The 20,452-nt window shown below is 37.4% G+C and overlaps 3 protein-coding genes across 4 annotated transcripts; 2 read left to right on the plus strand and 1 right to left on the minus strand.

Moving 5' to 3' along the window:
* The first annotated feature begins 680 nt into the window (after positions 1-680).
* LOC121945606 (serum paraoxonase/arylesterase 2-like) lies at positions 681-6,791 on the plus strand. The gene is made up of 9 exons (XM_042489872.1): positions 681-839; positions 1,015-1,085; positions 1,173-1,228; positions 2,229-2,391; positions 3,073-3,199; positions 4,695-4,895; positions 4,985-5,066; positions 5,799-5,927; positions 6,091-6,791. The coding sequence occupies exons 1-9, from the start codon at positions 763-765 to the stop codon at positions 6,250-6,252; spliced, it is 1,068 nt and encodes a 355-aa protein (XP_042345806.1). The 5' UTR covers positions 681-762; the 3' UTR covers positions 6,253-6,791.
* A 1,582-nt stretch (positions 6,792-8,373) lies between these two features.
* LOC121946211 (serum paraoxonase/arylesterase 2-like) lies at positions 8,374-14,835 on the plus strand. Of its 2 annotated transcripts, none has more exons than XM_042490695.1 (9): positions 8,374-8,456; positions 8,701-8,768; positions 9,006-9,061; positions 9,242-9,407; positions 11,327-11,450; positions 11,542-11,742; positions 11,849-11,930; positions 12,883-13,011; positions 14,446-14,835. In XM_042490695.1, the coding sequence occupies exons 1-9, from the start codon at positions 8,374-8,376 to the stop codon at positions 14,605-14,607; spliced, it is 1,071 nt and encodes a 356-aa protein (XP_042346629.1). In that variant the 3' UTR covers positions 14,608-14,835. The 2 variants fall into 2 exon arrangements, with proteins under 2 accessions (XP_042346629.1, XP_042346630.1); XM_042490696.1 differs by lacking the exon at positions 8,374-8,456 and adding an exon at positions 8,561-8,601.
* Positions 14,791-19,571, minus strand: LOC121946210 (potassium channel subfamily K member 5-like). The gene is made up of 5 exons (XM_042490694.1): positions 19,281-19,571; positions 18,503-18,614; positions 16,969-17,135; positions 16,687-16,855; positions 14,791-15,691 (listed from the first exon to the last, which is right to left on the minus strand). The coding sequence occupies exons 1-5, from the start codon at positions 19,464-19,466 to the stop codon at positions 14,913-14,915; spliced, it is 1,413 nt and encodes a 470-aa protein (XP_042346628.1). The 5' UTR covers positions 19,467-19,571; the 3' UTR covers positions 14,791-14,912.
* Between the last annotated feature and the right edge of the window lie 881 nt (positions 19,572-20,452).

Here is a 20,452-nt window from a genome sequence, read left to right on the forward strand (position 1 = left end):
GTCAGATGCCAATGATTAAAACTGTAAGATGCCATAACTCACTGAAATATTTGAATATGTACCTAATACAAGATAGAGATGTTAATAAGTGACAACAAAAGCAAACTGTTAAGGGGATAGTTTGGATTTTTTTTGAAGTGAAGTTATATGAGGTACCAACTCACAGTCAATATATAAGGCTACATACAGCAGACACACAATGACACAAACAAATTCTGTAATTGGTACACCCAAAAACAGTGGTAGACCAGAAGCTCTAGTGTTCAGCAAGTTAAAATGACCATTTTTGTCTATGGAGTCTGGTGGCTTTGAAGAGAGTATATGTGGAGCTGAGGTCAGTAACTGTTCCTGCATTGGGGATAAGATAAAACAGTGAAAATACTCCCAATAAAATGTACACTTGATCTGTTGTAGAAGTTTTTAGGTGGGATTTTCTCGGTGGCTATAAAAAACATTTTGCTGCTGGCCCCTATTTACAGCAGTTCATTATTTAGCTTCTGTTGCAGCACTCCTCCAACACACTCCTCCAAACTGGGGGCGTGCTGACATTAACTGTAGATAACACACTGACTATAGATAAGTAGGCTACCTCGTACAACCCCACAAAAATCTGGACTATCCCTTTAAGGAGAGATATGTTTACATATTTCCGACAGTCTTGAAGGCAGCATTACGTTGTGGCACGCCTCGGCTGGAGACAGTAGTCGCGCAGCAGTCAGTCACTAAAGCTGTTTATTCAACTTTGTCTATCACGACTCCAAAATGGGAAAAGTAGTCTTCATCTCAGTTGTAATTGCTGCCTTATCGGCGCTTCTTGGAGAGAGGATTGTTACTTTCAGGTAAAACAGAGAGCAACTCTGCTAGAAACGATAGCCTGCAACTATGTTCCCGCGTTTGATCCCGATTTTTTCTTCTGGAGAACAAAGTTGTTGTTGTTGTTGTTGTTGTTGTTGTTGTTGTTGTTGTTGTTGTTGTAGAAAACACAATGTGACATCTGTGTTGCAAACATTGCAGGAAAAGGTGCCTCGCCTCAAGAGAGCTGGAGCAGAATCACCTCCCCAACTGTGTTGAGCTCAAAAATCTGAGTGAGTAACACCAGAGGAAAATGCCGTCAAGTTTTAGATTCATTTAGCGAATATAAAATTAACTGCGCAACGTTGTCCTGCTTTCAGATCAGGGCTCTGAAGATATAACGATCCTTGGAAACGGGCTTGCCTTTATCAGCACTGTAAGTATTTGAGTTGCAGAGCAGCCAAATTTTCGCCTGTGTGGTCAACAGCAACTAAGAAAAGTGAGCTTTTTACCTGTCGATAAAACCCTCTCTTATCTGATCAGTTTCTTCCAATTTGTCAGTCAGGGACGTTAGTTTTTTATTTTTTTACATTAGTTGTATTGTTATTAATTAGGGTTGCAATTTAAGATTATTTTTATTATCTGCCGATTATTTCCTTCATTAATTAATAAATTGTGACAAATCTATGAAAAAGTCCCATTCAGTTTCTTGGAGTTTGTCTGATAAAGAAATCTAATTCACAGTGACAAAAAACAACAACAGAGAAAAGCAGAAATTTTCCAGAATTAAGAGGCTATTTTGGCATGAGGTTTACATAAAAGATTAATCAGTCATTATTCATTTCTGTCAATTGACCTAAAAATATTTTAATATTTTTTGCAGCTTTATTATTATCATGCAATGTAGCTTACCTAGAACCAGGGATGCAAGTAATGTTGCTGATGTTGCCTTAATGTTGCTGCCTTCTCTTATCAGCAACAGAAATTCTAGTCAGATAAAGATATTATTAAAATTTGTATTATTCTATGCAAACAAGTTCACACAGTGAAAATGCCATTGTAATATTCAGGCATGTTTCCTAAAGAATACTGTTTAAAGTAAATGTTATTTGTTAAATTTTATTCATTGAGTTGTTGTCATGGAGGATAATGTGTAATGTTCATAACTCACAGTGCTCTTATAAAATACACAATATTTATAAGGACAATGTTTACACCTATAGATTAAATTGTGATAAATTTATATTTAAATGTACTTAGCTGACATGTCTTAAAATGTAAAAAAAAAAAAAAAAAAAAAATCAAATAAAAAGTGATTATATAAGGGCACTGGGGAGAAAAAAACTCTTATACAAAGATTATGCCATTCTGACCCCAGGCCTGATCTTTTCTGACCCACTTTGTATTTTTATTATTTATTTATTTTTCATTTGAAGGGTCTGAGGTATCCTGGAATGCCAGTCTCAGATGCGAAAGGAAGGATCTTCACCCTTGATATGACAGATCCTCGGATGAAACCAGTGGAGTTGCGGATGCCAAGAAACTTTGATCTGGAAACTTTCAACCCTCATGGCATCAGTGTATACACCGATCCAAGTGGTAACAGCACCCAGCTCTTATCACACACACACACACACACAAGTCTCAAAAGGATAACACCTTCAGGGCAAACAAATTAGTTGGGTGACTTTCTACTGCTTTTTAAATTTGTAATAATGTTTACATTTATCAACAGATATGCATACAATTGCAACATTTATGTACATTTTACAACAGAAAAAAAAAATCATTGTCAGTTCAGCTGACTGTTTAACTACTGAAGGCAGTTTGTATGGTATTTTTGAATATGTACATGTAGAGCATCCAGAGAAACCTGTTGTTATCGCCTGCTGCTTTATTAACAATAGGTGCCTTTAGGTGTAATGGTTCAAGCTAAGATTCTTGCACCATCTTGGATGTGTCAGTACATTTCAAATGAAATCTACTTCGAATTATGCACAATCAGTACATTTCTCCTTTGCTTGTCAGCACTAAAAAAGTAACAAATATTTATTTCTATGAAACATGCTTTGGCTTCTTTTTTGAGAAAAAATCAAATACAGATGTGATTCTGATGTATTCTTAACCAGAGGAATACTCTTAAGTGTTAGTGTCTGTATCTATGGTAGCTTTGATAATCCCTTCTTGTATTTGAAGTCATCCACGCCCCTCTACTTTTACACACACACACTTCTTAGTTTGGTTGCCAGTATTTACAATGCCTTCCCTGTTTCTTGTCAGATGACACAATATACCTGTTTGTTGTCAATCATCCTGAACACAAAAGCCAAATAGAGCTGTTCAAATTTGTTGAGGATGACAACTCCCTGGAACATCTGAAAACCATAAAACACGAACTTCTCCACAGGTACAGTATGTTGATATATTTAAATTGCACCTACCATGAACTGCACTTGAGATGTAGCCAGTTTGCAGAAATGTTTGCAGTGGTGCCCTCAGGTAGCCCTCCCTCTGCGCATTTTTTTAACTACCTTTGGGGAAACTCTGCAACATAAGGCATTTATTGCTACCCACAATGTGGACATTGCTTGACAGGAAAGGGTCTAAACAAAGCTCCAAATTTAGGCAACATTTTGGCATGGGAACAACTTGAATGGCAACTTTCAAATGGGTCCCTTGAGCTCTCACCTCAAGATATCTCAAGATACCCATCTCCTCAGCGATGTCTCAGCACATGAGAAAGTTCTGGAATCACTATATTACTACTCTGCGACGGGGGAAGGAACGCTTTGGCTTGTTTTAGTTTCTTTCAACCAATCACAATTGCCCTGGGCGGCACTAAGCACAGAATCCAGTGACAATGCCCTTGCAAAATAGTGTCGGGGGGCAAACACACATTGACAGGGCTAACTGTCAACATCACACAGCTAACATTACCAAATTATTATTAATGGGTTTAACAATAGAGTCTGCTCTTTCAGTATCGGTGTGTGGGAGGTGAGCTGCTTCCTTGACAGCAGCAGTTTAACTGGAGACATTTTGAAAGAGAGGTTCTGACTGGCCACATCAGAAAACAGATCAACATCGAACATTAGGATCCTGCGAGACAGAGTCTGGGTTTTTTCCGTGGTCTGTTCACGAGTTCTTTTACTCATTGTACATCTTTACAATCCACTGACAGAACAAAGCAGGCATGTCTTCCTGCAGGATCCAAGTCTTTGTTAAAGCTTGCCATGTTCAGTGTTTAAGTTGTTAACTTGGAGGTTGCTGTTCTCCATGGCAAAGGTGATATTGAAAATTGCAACACATAAAAAATAGCAGACGGGAACAAGAATGCCAGCCAAAGTATTCGGCCAATGGTAGGGTTATAGCCAAAGTCTTAATCCGGTGAGTCGGTTCCCAGCACATGTTTTGTTCCTCCAATCAATGGGCTCCTTCAAATAAAACTTGTGCATTCATTGTTTTACTGAAATGAATAACCAGCCTATTTTAAGAAGAAGGATCTGCCTAACACACGTATAGATACATAGCACTTTAAAACAGGATTGTTGTGGAGCTCAAAGTGTTAACTGCGCTGGTATTAGTCTACGCACATCAGATAATTAGTAATATTAACCCTGAAATATGGACCAAAGTATAACAGTACGTGATTCCTTAACTCTCCATATTGACATAGTTTTCAACGAGCCTATAAACCTCAACAGCATAACAGACCCCATGATTTTCTTTGGACCCATCAGGCCGTCTCTATGAAACATTTTTGGGGGCATCACTGAATATTTGTTAAACTATCCCATGTTGTTATAATATAGTTATTGAGAAACATATGCATTTTGTGATCGAATATATAATCATTGAAGAAATAACGAAAGTATTTTTTCAATTCTGATTTATCTTTGCAGTGTAAATGACGTTCTTGCAACAGGAGTGGACAGCTTCTATGCAACTAATGATCACTACGTTACCCATGAACACCTAAAAAGTTTGGAGATGCTTCTGGGCCAGGCTTGGACTAATGTAGTGTACTACAGTCCTGAGGAAGTAAAAGTTGTCTCTGAGGGATATTACTTCGCAAATGGCATTAATATCTCACCAGACAAAAGGTGAGGATGTTATACAGGGCTATGCATTTGGTTATTAATATTTCAAATGACTAATTTGTTTCCTTTTTAATATTCTTCTTCCTTTACAGGCATATATATATGGCAGATTTGTTTGACCACAAAGTACATGTGTTGGAGCGCAAAGAAGACAATACGCTGGTCTCTGTGAAGGTAAATAAATTGAAATAACAGCAATATGATATGCATATTTGATGATCAGTTTTTCCACTGATGAAATTATATGCTTCATCAGCTTTAAACTGTTTATACTTTTGTTTTTATTATACTAATATTATACAATACACCACTAGTGTATACATTTATTCATCTGGGTACATTAGGGCGAGAAAATATGGATAAGATGAATATCATGATATTAATCATCATGATGTTAGTAATATTATGTCCATTATTGTTTGATATGACAGTATGGCTAATGTATGAAGAATTACAGAGACATTTGATCCAAATACATATTTTCCTCTTTCCTGCTATATATTAATCTAGATTTTTTTGGTGATGTGATGCAGTTGTCAACCATAGAGCGCTCCAGCACACAAAAAAAATAATATGAGGAATATTTTATATAGACGTGTGGTTAACTACATTAAATCGTCTAGTTTCAAATCTAAAACAGCCCCGTACTAGAATCCTGGCAAAGTGCCCGAGAACTTTACACCCTGCTTCCTCGTCCAATATATTTGAGAGAAGGCAGACATCTCTGTGGCCGATATCTTCAACATTTTTATTTTGGGGTGAACTGTCCCTTTAAATTTATTTTAAAAAAGTATTAACATCAGTCAATTCAAGTATAAAATCAGATCATGTTAGAATTGTCATTTAACTTAATCAAGACACAAAGATGAATGTCTAATCATAACCTTGTCTGTGACTCCTCCTCAGTCTGTGTCTGTGGGTTCACTCTGTGACAACATTGAAGTGGAACCAGAAACTGGAGACCTGTGGATGGGCTGTCATCCTAATGCATGGAAACTTCTCAGGTTTGACCCTGAGACCCCTGCTGGATCTGAGGTTTGTTTGTTCACTCTGAGATGACAGTAAAATTGTGAAAAACCTGACAGCATAACAAGAACAAATAAAATATAAAATTTTATTTTTGCTTCATCTGCCATATTCTGCTTATCTAATCATTCACCCTGTTATAGTTTTTATCTCATGGTTTTGTTTTCATCAGGTCATCAAAATCCAGAACATTCATTCTGATCAGCCAGTGGTGACTCAGGTTTACGCTGACGACGGCAAAGTGCTCATCGGTTCCTCTGTAGCAGCTCCCTATGAGGGAAAGTTGCTCATTGGCACTGTGTTCCATAAAGCTCTGTGCTGTGATTTGCAGTAAGCAATGACCTGTTAACACATGACTTACCTCTAAGCAAAAGTTCTCACTCAGAAACAGCAATGATGATTTGAATGAAGATAAGCATGAATACTATAGCAGCACTGGTTGTAGAGGAAAAGGCTTGACACTGTTTTACTAGACAGGATCTGATAATAAACCAAGAAATGAGTGCCTGAAGCTCCACTAGGAGGGGCTGGAGAAAGATAGATGGACTTTGTTTACCTGATTTTATAGCAATGAGCCCTGGGTATAAAGGCATATATGAAAGTGGTCTCAGACACCGAAGTTACTAAACTGCCAAGATACTTTAACCACTGTGAAATAAATATGTGGATACAGTATATTCAATCAAATGTATGTATGAACGTATGTATATATGTTTGATTAAATATACTGTATCCACATATTTATTGATATAAATTGAGACAGAATAATTTTATGTTACATTTTTACTTTGTTTAATTGCTTGTTCCATTGCTTCCATGCATTTGAGTGTAAAAAAAAAGCAATAAAGGAGAGATGTGCTGGTTATCATGAAAGGAATATTTTTCACTGGTCACCTGGAGATTTGAGGTCTGAAGAAATGCATTGTTGTCATTGCTTGTCCTATCGCTGTCATGCAGTTTAGTTTAAATAAATCGACAAAGGAGAGTCAGGCTGCAACTAGTTCAATAAATGTGCAATAACAAAAGTTGTGCAAGACAGGTGACTGCACACAAAATGACTGTATAAAAAATTGGGGTGGTTTTATAAATTAAATTTTGTTGCGTAACTCATGTTCTCTCACCCACAAGAAATTCAGGTTGGTCTACTTTCCTCCCTATTGTTGTTAACCCTCTTTGCTGCAGACTGTATAAACATAACAGTACTCAAATTGCACTCAAAACATCTGAAATTACTTTTTATTAACCTTTATTCATTTTATTTGCTTTTATGCATTGTTTGCATTAATGGGTTTTTTATCTTTGTGCACAAATATTTTCTTCAGACACATGATTAAGTCAATACTGACTGGTCCATATCTGTTGCCAGGTGAGAAGATTTTTTATTGTAATAATTGTGATGTAAACTGTTTTCTCAGTCACTTTGGTACATTTCTCTAATCATCCTTAACATTTGTAAAATATTAGGCCTGACTGCCTTTATCAAAACAATTAGTATATTCATTATACATCGTATCAATACACTGATACATCTACATATGTATCAATGTCAACAGTACAGAGATAATCTTTCCTAAATGTGGGAGATTGATTGCAAGAGATTAGACTGGATTCCCCTGTACGCTTTCACTGTTATAACTAATTTATTAACAGACCATGTTATTGCAGTACAGAAAAGAAAATACTGTTTAACAGCACTGCATAGAACAAAGGGAAAGAAATAAAAAAGAGAAATGTAAACACAGAAAACATCCCTGAGGCAGAACTGTACATGCAGCGCTGTATGGAGGAATTACACAGTGCAGGCTTTCTGAACCTCCTGACCTGTGAGCTGTTCTAGAGAAATGGTTGAGCTAAAGCTTCATATATTTCCAAGATTCACCTGAGAGCAATTCATCAGCTAATGACACATTCACAGAAACGTGTAAAAAATATAGTTGACAGATTACAAAGAACTAATGCCTATATGTTATTGTCAGACAATCCAGCAGAGAACCAGTACAGTGTGTTTTCATTGACATGATGTAAACAACTGATAATGCAGGAAACAGCAGACAGTTGTACATAATCATTTGCATAAATTTGCAATAAAAAAGAGTATTTGCAAGTATTTGCTTAAAAAAGAGAGAGAAGCAGCTTTTATGATGTGCACAAGGGACAAGAAGATGTGGAAGTTTAAAAAGTATTTTTAGTCTAGTCTAGATCATACTTTTGTCAAGGTCAAGAGCACAGTTTTGATGTTTTAGAGTGACAAGATCTGGGTGAAATGCATTACTGCTATCCTAGTTTGCCAATTTTATTTTGGGAATTTCAGTTCTGTTCTGAGAAACATACCAAAGCAACTCAGAGTAACTGACAGGCCTCTTGAGTGCAGCAATGTCTTTGGTAAGCACTCTGGCTCCATCTTTGGTGCAGCTTAATAATGCACTCTGAAAGTCCATGTAAGACATTTTCAAACATGGCTGCCATGAAGAAAGTGCTGCTTGCTGCTGCTGTTGCTGCCTTTGCAGCTTTCATTGGATACCGCATAATGAAACTCAAGTAAGTATTTCATAGAGTAACTTTAGAGACCATACATGGAGATATAGTAGATGTGCAGTTGTACTTTTTCTATATGTTGACTGTTGTTTACTATGAAGATAAAGAACTGGAGTGCAGGAATGGAAGAAGTCCTCCAAGTTTTTAAGTAAACAACCTTCTACAAGTAAAACATTACTAATAGCAGACTTTAAGTTTCTGTTATGTTGTCCTGTGAAGGCTCTGTCATGTTTTATTTTCTTTGCAGGGAAATGGTCCTTGCGTCTAGAGACATGCCTGTGAAACACCTCAGCTGCCAATATCTACAGAATATTGGTAGGTATTTTTTTAATGTAATGTCTGTGTCCTTAATTTTGGGATGAACAGAAATGTTTGAAAATGTTCTGTGACTGAAACATGTTTCTGGGACATGGGGCATGTCTGTGTCACGTGATCACACATGAGGAGTTTGAAGTCCACCTTACTGCCAGTAGGTCAAGGGTCAGCACTGCAGTAAGGGTGTGGTGGTAGAATTCAATAACTGAAATGTTTAGTCATTTTTGTTTTGTGCAGAATATGGAGCAGAGGATATCACAATACTAAAAGATGGACTGGCCTTCATGAGCACAGTATGTCAACATTTTAGCATAGTTGTATGAATCTTAATAACGACATCAATGCAGTTTCCTTAAATAATCCATAAAGTCAAATTGTGGTATAAAAGTTTAAAACGAGAGTTATGATGTCCAGTTAGTTGACATAAATCAGCATCTGCAGCAACATCTAACATGCAGTGTCTCCAACTTCAGGGGTTGCACTATCCTGGATTGCCTTCATTCTCCGATGGACCAGGGAAAATGTACATTGTGGATCTGCTGCACCCAAAACCAACTCCAGTTGAATTGGAAATCAAAGGAGAGCTGGACCTCAGCTCTTTCAACCCACATGGCATCAGTGTTTACACCGATGAAGCAGGTAACATAAAAATCACCTGCAAAACAGAGAAACTGCATGAAACCATCACACTTGATTCATTTAATGAAAATGATTCATGATTGTTAAAACCTCTAAATCAAACATTAGACATCTTACATCCTTTCATAGGTTGTTGTGAATTTAATCAAATGCCTCTCATGTGCTTCTCCCTTTTGATTTCTATCTTTTTCTTGATAAAGTATCATTTTGAATAATTTGATAGCATAACAAAAAATGCAAGTTTAGCAAAATGTCTTATTTTTCAATCAAGCTGTTACACAAGTAATTTGACAAGTAAGATATAAAATAGGCTGAAGTGAATATACAGCATACTGATCTAAATCTCCTTTTTTAAATGAATGGTTGTAACTGTTGTGGTTTTCAAGTATTAAACAATTATGATCAATCAATAGCCAGTTCTTAGTGTATAAAAATTGACACTCGAAACACAAGTCTTTGTCCAAATGGTGCCAAAAAAGACTTCAGAACACAGAAAAAAACATAATGGCAAAAAGAAAAAATACAAGAGAAGTTCCAGTGCCTTCACATCAAAAGATGTTATGCACTATAGTTATGACCAGTGCTCATCTGATGCACAGCAAATAGACAGGAAGTTATTCTGTGGCGCTTGTTGTGTTCTGTTGAGGAACAATACAAGCAAAATGTAACATAATATGCTAAAATGCATTATGTATAATAAGTTAATTAGAGAGCACGGAACATTATGTGAAACCAGTAGTTACTGTACAACCACAAGTACCTAGAATTTGTTGACTCATGCAACAAAGTCCTGCAGTATAAAGTAATGCTGCCCTTTTGTGGTAAAGCAGATTGGTGAGCAAAACTGATGTGCTTACTAGTTTCTAATTTACTGGTGATGAGGTAACCAAACATACTTATATAGAATACAAAACAGATAAAAATAGATGTAGGAATACTGCGTTCATATATACAAGTTAGAATTTGGTTTCTTATTACTTACCAGACACATTACTTTAAAATGTTATATATGTTAATGCAATTTTGAGATTTAAATTTTAAAAAGTGGGCCATTGTAAAAACTTTTATTTCTGTTTTTTAAGCTCTTCTTGAGTAGTTTTTGACCATTGACTGATTTTTTTTTTAAATAAAAAAGCACAATAAGAAACCATTTTTTCTATAGTTAAGATCCTTAAGATTTTCATGAAATCAAACCAGATTTGTGCTATTATTAATGGTCTTCTGCGGTTCTGTATTTACTGATTATCTCTTTTAAAGTAGTTTTATTGGTCACAAAGGGTTAAAATAGTCTTCACACATACAGGGTATTTGAATCACAGGAATGCAGTATGCTTTCTTAGAATAGCCTCCTAATTCTCACCCAACGTTTCCTTGTTTCTGCTTTTACTGTGAAGCAGCTACAGGAAACGCAATGTGCATGTCTCATAGGTTAGCGCTGACCACAATCGTTCATCAAACAGGGGTCTACAAAAAGAAAAAAAACAAACCAAAACAGTCACTTTCTGGTAGTGTTAAACCACACTTGTTGTTGCCATAGTAACCACACAAGTCGCAAATTCAACCAGAACCGAAAACTTACAACTTTAACGGTGCTGTATGTAAGTCTGGAAAAAGATAGTCGATTGTTTGAGTCTCACTCCCAGGTTGTCATAAAGCGATGTTTTGGGTCGGTGGTTAAGTCCAATATCAACTCTGAGAATGAGACTCAACAATCAGCAGTTTTTCTCTAGAGTTACGTATAGCACCTTTAAGTAAAAAATGAAATTGCAATGGTGTGATAGTAGTACCAGAACAGAATTTTTGTCAATCAAGTCTAACCATGCTGTGAAGTCTGGAGAGAAATGTGCATTATTCTTATTTTTCTAAAGGTAGAAGAGGAGAATAATGACAACACAGAACTTATTGCTGTTTGTTTGCAGATGACTCTGTGTACCTGTTTGTTGTCAATCACCCTCAGCACAAAAGCCAGGTAGAGATTTTTCATTTTGTTCCGGACAACACACTTGTGCACCTAAAAACCATCACCCACCCCTTACTCCATAAGTAAGTACTGTATCATAACCCTTCACAGTATCACACATTTTACATTACACAGTTTCCATATGCTTTTAACTTCATTCATCGTGTCTTTCAGTGTAAATGACGTTGTTGCTGTCGGAGTAGAGAGCTTCTACGCCACACTTGATCACTCCTTTCAAAATGACGCACTCCATTTTTTGACTTTACTGCTGGGTCTCCCCTGGTGTGAGGTGGTGTACTACAGTCCACAGGAAGTGAGGGTGGCAGCCAGTGGCATTCTGTCTGCAAATGGCATTAATATATCACCAGATAAACGGTATTCTCGATTAATTTTAGCAGTCACTGCATATACCGAATGTATTTACACTGCAATATGTCCTTTGTAATGACTAAATAATAAAACAGGATTATTTTTTTTACAGGTATATTTATGTTGCAGATATCCCTGAACATGAGATTGAGGTTTATGAGAGAAAAGAAGGAGAACAATTAATGCATGTTAAGGTAATACAGTGTTTTCCTGTTTTCTACCTTCAACCAAAAAATTCAGTTCAATTCAATTCAATTAAGGAATTGTTTATTTTTTGGAAATACACATATTAGCTTTCTTATCAAAGGCTAGATGAGATGACCAGTTCTACTATGAAACTGAAGCCAGCAGCCAATTAGCTTAGCTTATCATAAAGACTGGAAACCCCTCAGTAAAACTTGAAATAGTTGTTTTTATTCTCCAGATACATACAGGTAAAAAAAAAACACTGGACATAAGATATGTTAGGGTGGCAGTAGCTCAGTCCATAGGGACTTGACTCGGAAATCGGAGGGTTTTCAGTTCAAGTCCCTGTCTGGATCAAGTATGGAACGTGGACTGGTAGAGGTGCCACTTCACCTCCTGGGCACTGCAGAGGTGCCTTTGAGCAAGACACCAAGCACTGTTCATGGGGAGCCCCCTTACTCTGATGTCTTTAGTGCATGTATAGCTCCCGTTTGAGCATGCATGTGTGTTTCAGTTGAGAATATATATATATATATATATATATATATATATATATATACACACTATATATACACACACACATATATGTATATATAGTTATATATATATATATATCTATAGTGTTGATTAATGGGGTTTGGTGGTGCTAGTATGTGGGTTTTGTTACATTTGAACACAGCCAGGTGACCTGTTCCGTTTTTATGCTAAGCTATGTTAACCATAGCTTCATATTTAACATACAGATATGAGATCTCTTAATCAAACCCTACGCAAAAATGCAAATTAAGCATATTTTCCCAAACTGTTAAACTTTGTTTTTAACATCACCATTACCGTGTTGTTATTTTTGTTTGTTGTTGTTGTTGTTGTTGTTTTTGTTATTGTTGCTGCATAATCCTAAAATTACTATTCATATACGCTTAAGTCTAAACTTTCACTGTGTGTATTGTTTCTAATCAGTCTGTAGCTGTTGGGTCACTCTGTGATAACATCGAGGTGGACCACAGGACAGGTGACTTATGGCTGGGTTGTCATCCAAATGGCATGAAATTATCTCCATATAACCCTGAAGATCCACCCGGCTCAGAGGTTAGTGGGTGTTTTTTTCTCTTCTTTTTTAATAGAATTTATATCAACATTGAGTCACAAACTGTTTGGGAATGTAACAAGGAGAGAGTCCAGGCAAGGGTATACTTGAAACATAATTTATTAAACTATAGCTTAACAGGAATGAACAATTGCGTATCAGCATTAACAACAATGTGAGTAATGCATAAAAATTTGGCGTGTGTGCTGTGGAGGTGTTAAAGGTGCAAAAGCAAAAGAAGATGCTGCAGGGTGGATGTCAGCTGTCGGAAGGGAGAGAGACAGAATGAACACATGCACTGCAGTCGAATAATATTTTTCTGCTTATGAGGGTTTCTAACAGACCTAAATGACCTGAATGTATCTAAGTGGCTGCTGTAGTTGCTGGTGGAATTGAATCTGAATGCAAAGTATAGTTGCTTTAGTACCTCCTTTCTTATGTCTTTTAGCAAAGGATAAACTCTGCCATCCTTTACCAAAGGAAAGGAGTTAATGCCATCCCACAATATGCCTATCTTGTATAAATTCAGCATTGTTTTTATACAGTCAAACTAATTGGGATTCATGTTAATAAATATGAGTTGATAGGAAGGTGAGGTTAAGCAACCTTTCTCAATGTGGCAACCATTTCATTTCACTTTTGTGTCTCTTATCCTACTGTTTATTCCATTTTTTGTCCAATTCCAACCTTAGTAATAAAGTAATATTTTCACCAGGTTATCCATGTTTATATAGTCTGAGTAAAATGATGTGGTAGGAATGCACAGAGCAAAGTCTATTTTCAGATCACTGTTTCACCACACGAGACCAACACCAACCATCCCCTAATTACGTAGCCAAGTGTAGGTGCAGTGGATTTCTCTTGGCACCATGATGTTCTTTTCCTATATCCTATTCACCACCAAGACTTACTGTATTTCCAATCCAAAAACTATAGGACGCATTTGACCACAAATATTTTATAGTATAAATGTTACCACTGTCCTGATGTGTCTCCAAGAAGAACGTCATCAGTGCACGGCGTGCTGGTTGTTTTGGTGACAGTGTGCTAATGCTCTGTAACTTACCCATTTGATGTCCTGTTGGATGAAGTGTTGCATTACTGTCCCTCATTTTGCTCTATGGAAGGAGACAAGTTCAATTCTGCTGACAGCAAGATCTCCAGCTGCACTGACACAACTAACCTGAGTAGCAAGCATGCTACAGAACAGCTAGCAGAAGTGTGGACGCAATAAATGTGTGTCAGGTAGTAACGAAATCTGAACAGATGTGCTCAGTTGCAGGTGCATGATAGGCACTGGAGTAAACGCTGATGTGTCTTGGCTGTCCATTTGCTTTCAGATCAGTGAAATGCATACGAATACCTGGTCTAAACAGGCTTTAAGACCGTAAGGGTTATTTGAATTTGTCTGAGCATTTTATTGCTGTTTCCTTCAGGTCATCCGGATTAAGAACATACATTCAGAGCAGCCAGTGGTGAGCCTGGAGTACGCCGATGATGGCCACATGCTCATGGCCTCCACTGTAGCAGCTCCCTATGAGGGAAAGCTGCTGATTGGCACTGTGTTCCACAAAGCCCTGTATTGTGATCTGAAATAATCTGTGTGCTATGTATCAATGATCATTAAGAATAGAAATGTTTTAAGAAAAGATTTGAATGGATATGGGATGAAAAATAAATGAAATCCTGATTCACAGTTTGCAGTCATTTTACCTGATACACACACAGGCTCACTGTGTGAATGTTATCTTAAAGCAGGAAACTGTAAAACATTCATTTTGTTTTTGATTTTTGATACATAACAGTTTTATTATAATATTTTCATCTAGAACTCCTTGACACAACACAGCCTGACTATTTCCACAGTTTGGGGAAAGGTATTGGACATTTTAGATTTTTTTTTTTATCCTTTTTCATCTTTATCCATTAACAAATCTTCCTCTACAACCTTAGATATTGTAAACCTAGTTCCACCACCATCAGGATGTGGTACACTTTCCCTCTGCTCCTCCTTGTGCACCTCCTCCTGCTTGTCCTCAGCTTGCTCCTCCTGCACCTCCTGCTCCTCCTGCTCCTCCCCATCTTTGGTAGGTACACTGAAGATGATGCCAGTAGTCTCTGAATCAGATGCAGGTCTGTCCTTGTTCTCTTCATTGTCTATCTTCAAACATTCTGCAGGTTCAGTATCTTTGCTACATTCTTTGATTAGAGGATGCATCTTGTGTTCACCTTTGTGCACAACAGGCTCTGCGTTCACAAACACTTCGCTGATGCTGATCATGCGTCTGTGCTTTGGCGAGTGCTCCAGTGTCTTGATGTTAGTGGCCAAGATGTCGCTGCAGCTCTTTGAGCGATTTATGTTTTCTGTGGGTTTTCTGTTGCTTGCTGTGGTTCCGATCTCCTTGATGACAGTGCTGTAGTCGTCGTCCTTGTCTGATAGGAAGTTGAAAATGTCGATAACCGTCGGCCTTATTTCTGGGGTCAGCTTCTCGTCTACAGGCTGGTGTTCCTCATTGTAGAAGCGTCTGTGCCTGTGTCTTCTTTTCTTCAGCACCTTGTGAGCTTCTACTACCATGTGGACGTTCCAGCTGAAGAACAGAGACAGCCAGGCCAGGCCCATGTAGATCCACAACTCTGCAAACACTCTGTAGAGTCTGGGGTATTCCATGTTTGGATTTACACCTTAATTGAAATTTGATGCACCGGTGTTACATTTATAACAAAGGACTTGCCAAACAAAAAGTTCAGACCCATAAATAAGATCAGAGAACTATTAAAAGTATGGTTTAGATCTTTTGAAGTGGGGTTGTATGAGCTACTTATCCATGGTCAATATATTTCATAGATTAGCTGGAGGTCTGTATGCCCCCAGTTTGGAGAAGCAGGTGGAGTACCACCACAGAAGCTTAGCAATATACTGCTGTGAACAGGGCTGTCGGCAAAACACATATTAGCCACCTAAAAAAGTAACACCTAGTGAAATCAGAATCAGTTCAAGTGTATGGTGTATTTAGAATATTTTCACTGCTTAACTTTACCGTCAGACACTGAGTTCCTGTAAGGAAAAGAAGCTGTTACACCTCTCTCTTCATAGCCAGACTCCATTGAGAAAAACAGTGATTTAATGTCACTAAACACAAGAGGTGCTTGTCTACTGCTGCTTCCAGTAGTCAGTTTGTTTTCGTTATTGTGACTTTGGTGTTTTAAAGGGTTAATTCAGATTCACCAGTCACACAATGACACAAACTAACTGACTGATCGAGCAGTGGTAGACCAGCAGCTGCTGCGTTCAAGGAGCCAAAATTACTATTTTCCTCAAAGGAGTTTGGTGGCTTTGATGAGAGCATAGATTGGAAACTGAAGCCAATTTCTGGGCTCCCCGCTGGTAAGGGCTGTCTGACAGAAAGGTTAAGTGGTGAAAATACTCTCAGTATAGCGTACACTTAAATTGATAAAAAAAATTTTTTAACTGGGACTTTTTTAGGGGTCTAAAATACATTCTGCTGCTATCCCCATCCGCAGCCGTACATCGCTTAGCTTCCATGTCAGCACTCCTGCTACTATATGTAATCCACTGACTCTGGATAAGTAGCCCATACAGTCCCACTTAAAAAAAACGGAACTATGGCTTTAACTTTAAATGGAATGAGTTGCAATATGCAAAAAATTAGACATACCTGCCACATAATCTCCAAACCCAACTGTTGTGAGTGTAATGAAAGAGAAGTAGAGGCCTTCCAGGTAGCTCCATCCCTCCAGAGACATGAAAACTAATGGAGGGATCAACAGGTGCACGATCAGCCCCCATAACAGGAATAAGGCTGTACAGGTTAGCTGGACCTTTTTCTGACAAAAGGAAAAAAGAAACACATCTTAAGATAACAGAAAAATTACTTTGAGATGCCTTTTAATTCAGTCTTTACACAAATACTGATTCCAGCTTTCATTCAGATTCTTACCACTGAAACACCTTTACGGATCATAACCTGAGACAGACGTTTGGCCCGGTCTCCAAAGAATGAACCAAGCGTGCTTATCCATACCAGACACAGGGGGATCCCACACAGACCGTATAGGATGCAGAACACACGGCCACCTTTAGTCTTGGGAGCAACATTACCATAACCTGTAGATTGCATGATAAAGTATTAAGTCCCAACAATGAGAGATATAGGGAATAAAGTATTGTACTATTTGCTTACTTGTAGTTTATAAGTCATTGAAAATAGAGTACAAGGCCTATATTGTCATAACGAAATTAAAATTGCTTCTTGCCTGTAGATGCATGACAGACAACCTCATTCGCTCAGTAAAACACGCAAAAGTGCAAATAGCATTGGTATACAATGAGATTGTAAAAAAGAATTTTAAAAAAATCTTATGGAAGAATAAGTTGTAATAAGTTGAAGAATACATTGCAATTATTGCAAAAGAAAAAAATAGCGGAAAATAGAAACGCTTTAACCCTTTATAGATGGGATATAAGGCAATAAGGATAACATTTGGATTGACAGATTTTAAAAGACTGATTTTTTTTTTTAAACTGGCCTGAGTCTTCATTTTTTGGACAAACCTCTCCAACATACAGTTTGATCACCTTCACAGAATTCATTTATAAAACCATTCATTAAAAACAGATATTTACAACTGCAGAATTATTCTTGTTATTTAAGAAATATGTTTATTTTACTGCTGTGAACTGTCAAAATTGCAGTTATTGATGATAGTTATTCATTTATGAGTGTTGTGACTTTGTCCATTTCTAATAAATCTTAAAAAGGATTTCAAGAGCCAACAAAAGCTGTTTTTTGTTAATTATAGCCAATGTATAAAGCATTGACAAAATATTTACTTACGACAAAACAGTATTGACTTTTTTTGTCTTAACAAAACTGTTTCAAGAAGTGGCAAGCAGTGGATAAGGTACTCAATGCTTTTACTGCAGAAAAAGTAGCAATACAACTCAATAAAAATTGTCTGTTACAAGTAAAATATTTCACGTAGGACTAAGTAAAAGTACAAAAGTACTAACAGCAAAATGTACTTAAAGAATTAAAGTACAAGTACTTGAATCAAAAGGTCCCTTTCATAGAGTTACATTATTATACATATCATGTCATAGAAACAGCTAATGCTTTACATCTAAGGAGAAGTTGACTGTTACAGCAGGAGGTGAAGCACATGTTAACTACTTTATATACTTTTGGATAGTATAATATACAGCACACTATTATATTTTACAAATTGATCATGTTTTGTTTGCAAAATCTTAGTCTGTAGCCCAAAGTAACTAGCATCTCAAGTATCGGATATATTAAGTAAAAAGTATATTTCCCACTGAAATATATTGGAGTACAAAAATTGAAAACTCATGCAAAGCATAAAAAAATGTACTAAAACACTCCAAAATTGTTCAGTACATAGGCACTCCACTACTGATGGCTTACAAATAACTTTTGCGAATGAAATCGACCGACTAGATGTCATACAAACCTATAGTGGTGACAATAGTTGCAGCAAAGATGACAGAGTTGCCCCAGTCCCACGTGTTAAGGTGTTTTTCCCCAGTGATGGTCACACCTTGGCCCGCAGCCTCTGACACTATCTGGGCGAGCAAACACAATAAAGTCACAATAAAAACCCATTCACAAAGTACTGTCACTTCTGCCACTACCGTCCTTTTACAACAGCGATAACAATTTGAATCAAAACGTTTATTGTGGCCTATTTAAAAGAGCATCGTTACTCATACAGCCATAAAAGCGGACACACCTTGCGCAAATATTCAAATATTTGAGGTGGAGACATGCACCTTCATGCTCAGCACACCACCGTGTGTTGCATGAATGCTCAAAACTTTCCTGAGCGATAATAAATATAAACATTGCAACCAAATAACATTTTGTTGCTTTCTTGTCACCTGATCTTCTTCACCCAGATTGTGTTTGTTTATTCCTAACCAGGAAAAACAGGTTCTGGGGTGCCCTGACAGGCAAAGGCGACGAGCTTCCCTTTTACTATTTCATCATGTGTGCTCTAATACACCGTGGCTATAGAAATACAGTCAAAGAACGACTACCTGTAGTTTGTTTTACTTGTTAGCTTTCATCTAATAACTTTATGAGAGTTGGTGGCAGTTTTTTGGTACGTCACTCACCGCAAAGTTACTCACACAATGCGAATAGTTACCTTCCTTAGGATAAACAATCAATAAATGGTCTGAGAGTCGTGTTTTTAATTGACTGTCATACAATTAAAATTAGATTCATACCTGTATAATCTCATCCAGACTTTCTTTAGTTAAGCAGGTATATTTCTTTAAGACCTTTTCCTTCTGTAGGATATATTCCTCCTTGGCTGATATCCAGTTTGGCTCCTCGAGAATTTGGAAAATCGCGGCCCCGATCGACAAGTAGAAAATAATACATGACGTTAAAAACGGACCCTTATCAGCCATATTAAAGTCATAACTTCAGTAAATACGTCGCCGAGTATAATAGCTCTTATTCCCTCTGAGGTCTGACGTTATCCTACCCGCTCTGCTTTCTTCCTGGTCAAATATAATGGGGGAGCATTACGTTGCTCTCAGTGAGGAGTGACACTATCTCAGCTCTATTGTTTACATAGATCAGTTCAATCAACTTTATGTATGAATTATGTTGTTATTAACTTTTTGAGAATAACTTTCAAAAATTCAAAAAACGCATTTATATTGTCACAAATTTATGAAAATACCCTATTTGGTTTCAACATGTCTTTATTTAGATGACATTTAATCGTCTTTATTGATGCTATTCTTTCCTTATTTTCATTGTAAAATCGGTACAAGTTTATCCATGTGTGTAATCCATGTGTTTATTCTTTCTTCCCCTGGTAGCTGAAAATACCTGCTCGAAACAATAATGGGGACATTCAACAGGGGGCATCCAATTGTCTTCTGTTGTCAAAGTTTCACATACTTGTGTTGTGCATGTGTATAAACTGCTGTGTGTTGTTGATGACGGTTGCTCTTATCTCCATCCAGAAGTCTGGAGTCTGGTGTGTTAAGTTCATCACACTGCTGGGTGGATCCTGGCTGCTCAGCCTGATAAAGGATGAGTGGTGCAGTGTGAGAACATACTGTGAAAGTTGAAAGGCAGTATTTTTGTTCTATCTGTCAAACTATGATAATAAATGAAGTACTATTCAGCTTGCGAAAGACGCCACTGAATTGCCTAGGGGACATGTAGGAGCTTGGCTCACATAGGAACTACTGGACCTTTCCCATTGGTACATTTGGCTGTACTGAGTCAAACCATGCTGATTTGAGCGTCCTTTGTCAGTTTTAACCTGCCGAACTGTGCCAAGCTGTGGTAGAAAAAGCCCTTTCCTGTAGCAGGGCCAAAAGGGTGCCCAGCAGCCTCAAAGCAGGCAGCTGTGATGTTTCGCCGACTGCTGCCAACC

The sequence above is a fragment of the Plectropomus leopardus genome, chromosome 7 (genome assembly GCF_008729295.1).
Source record: "Plectropomus leopardus isolate mb chromosome 7, YSFRI_Pleo_2.0, whole genome shotgun sequence".
Classification (NCBI taxonomy): Eukaryota; Metazoa; Chordata; class Actinopteri; order Perciformes; family Serranidae; genus Plectropomus; species Plectropomus leopardus.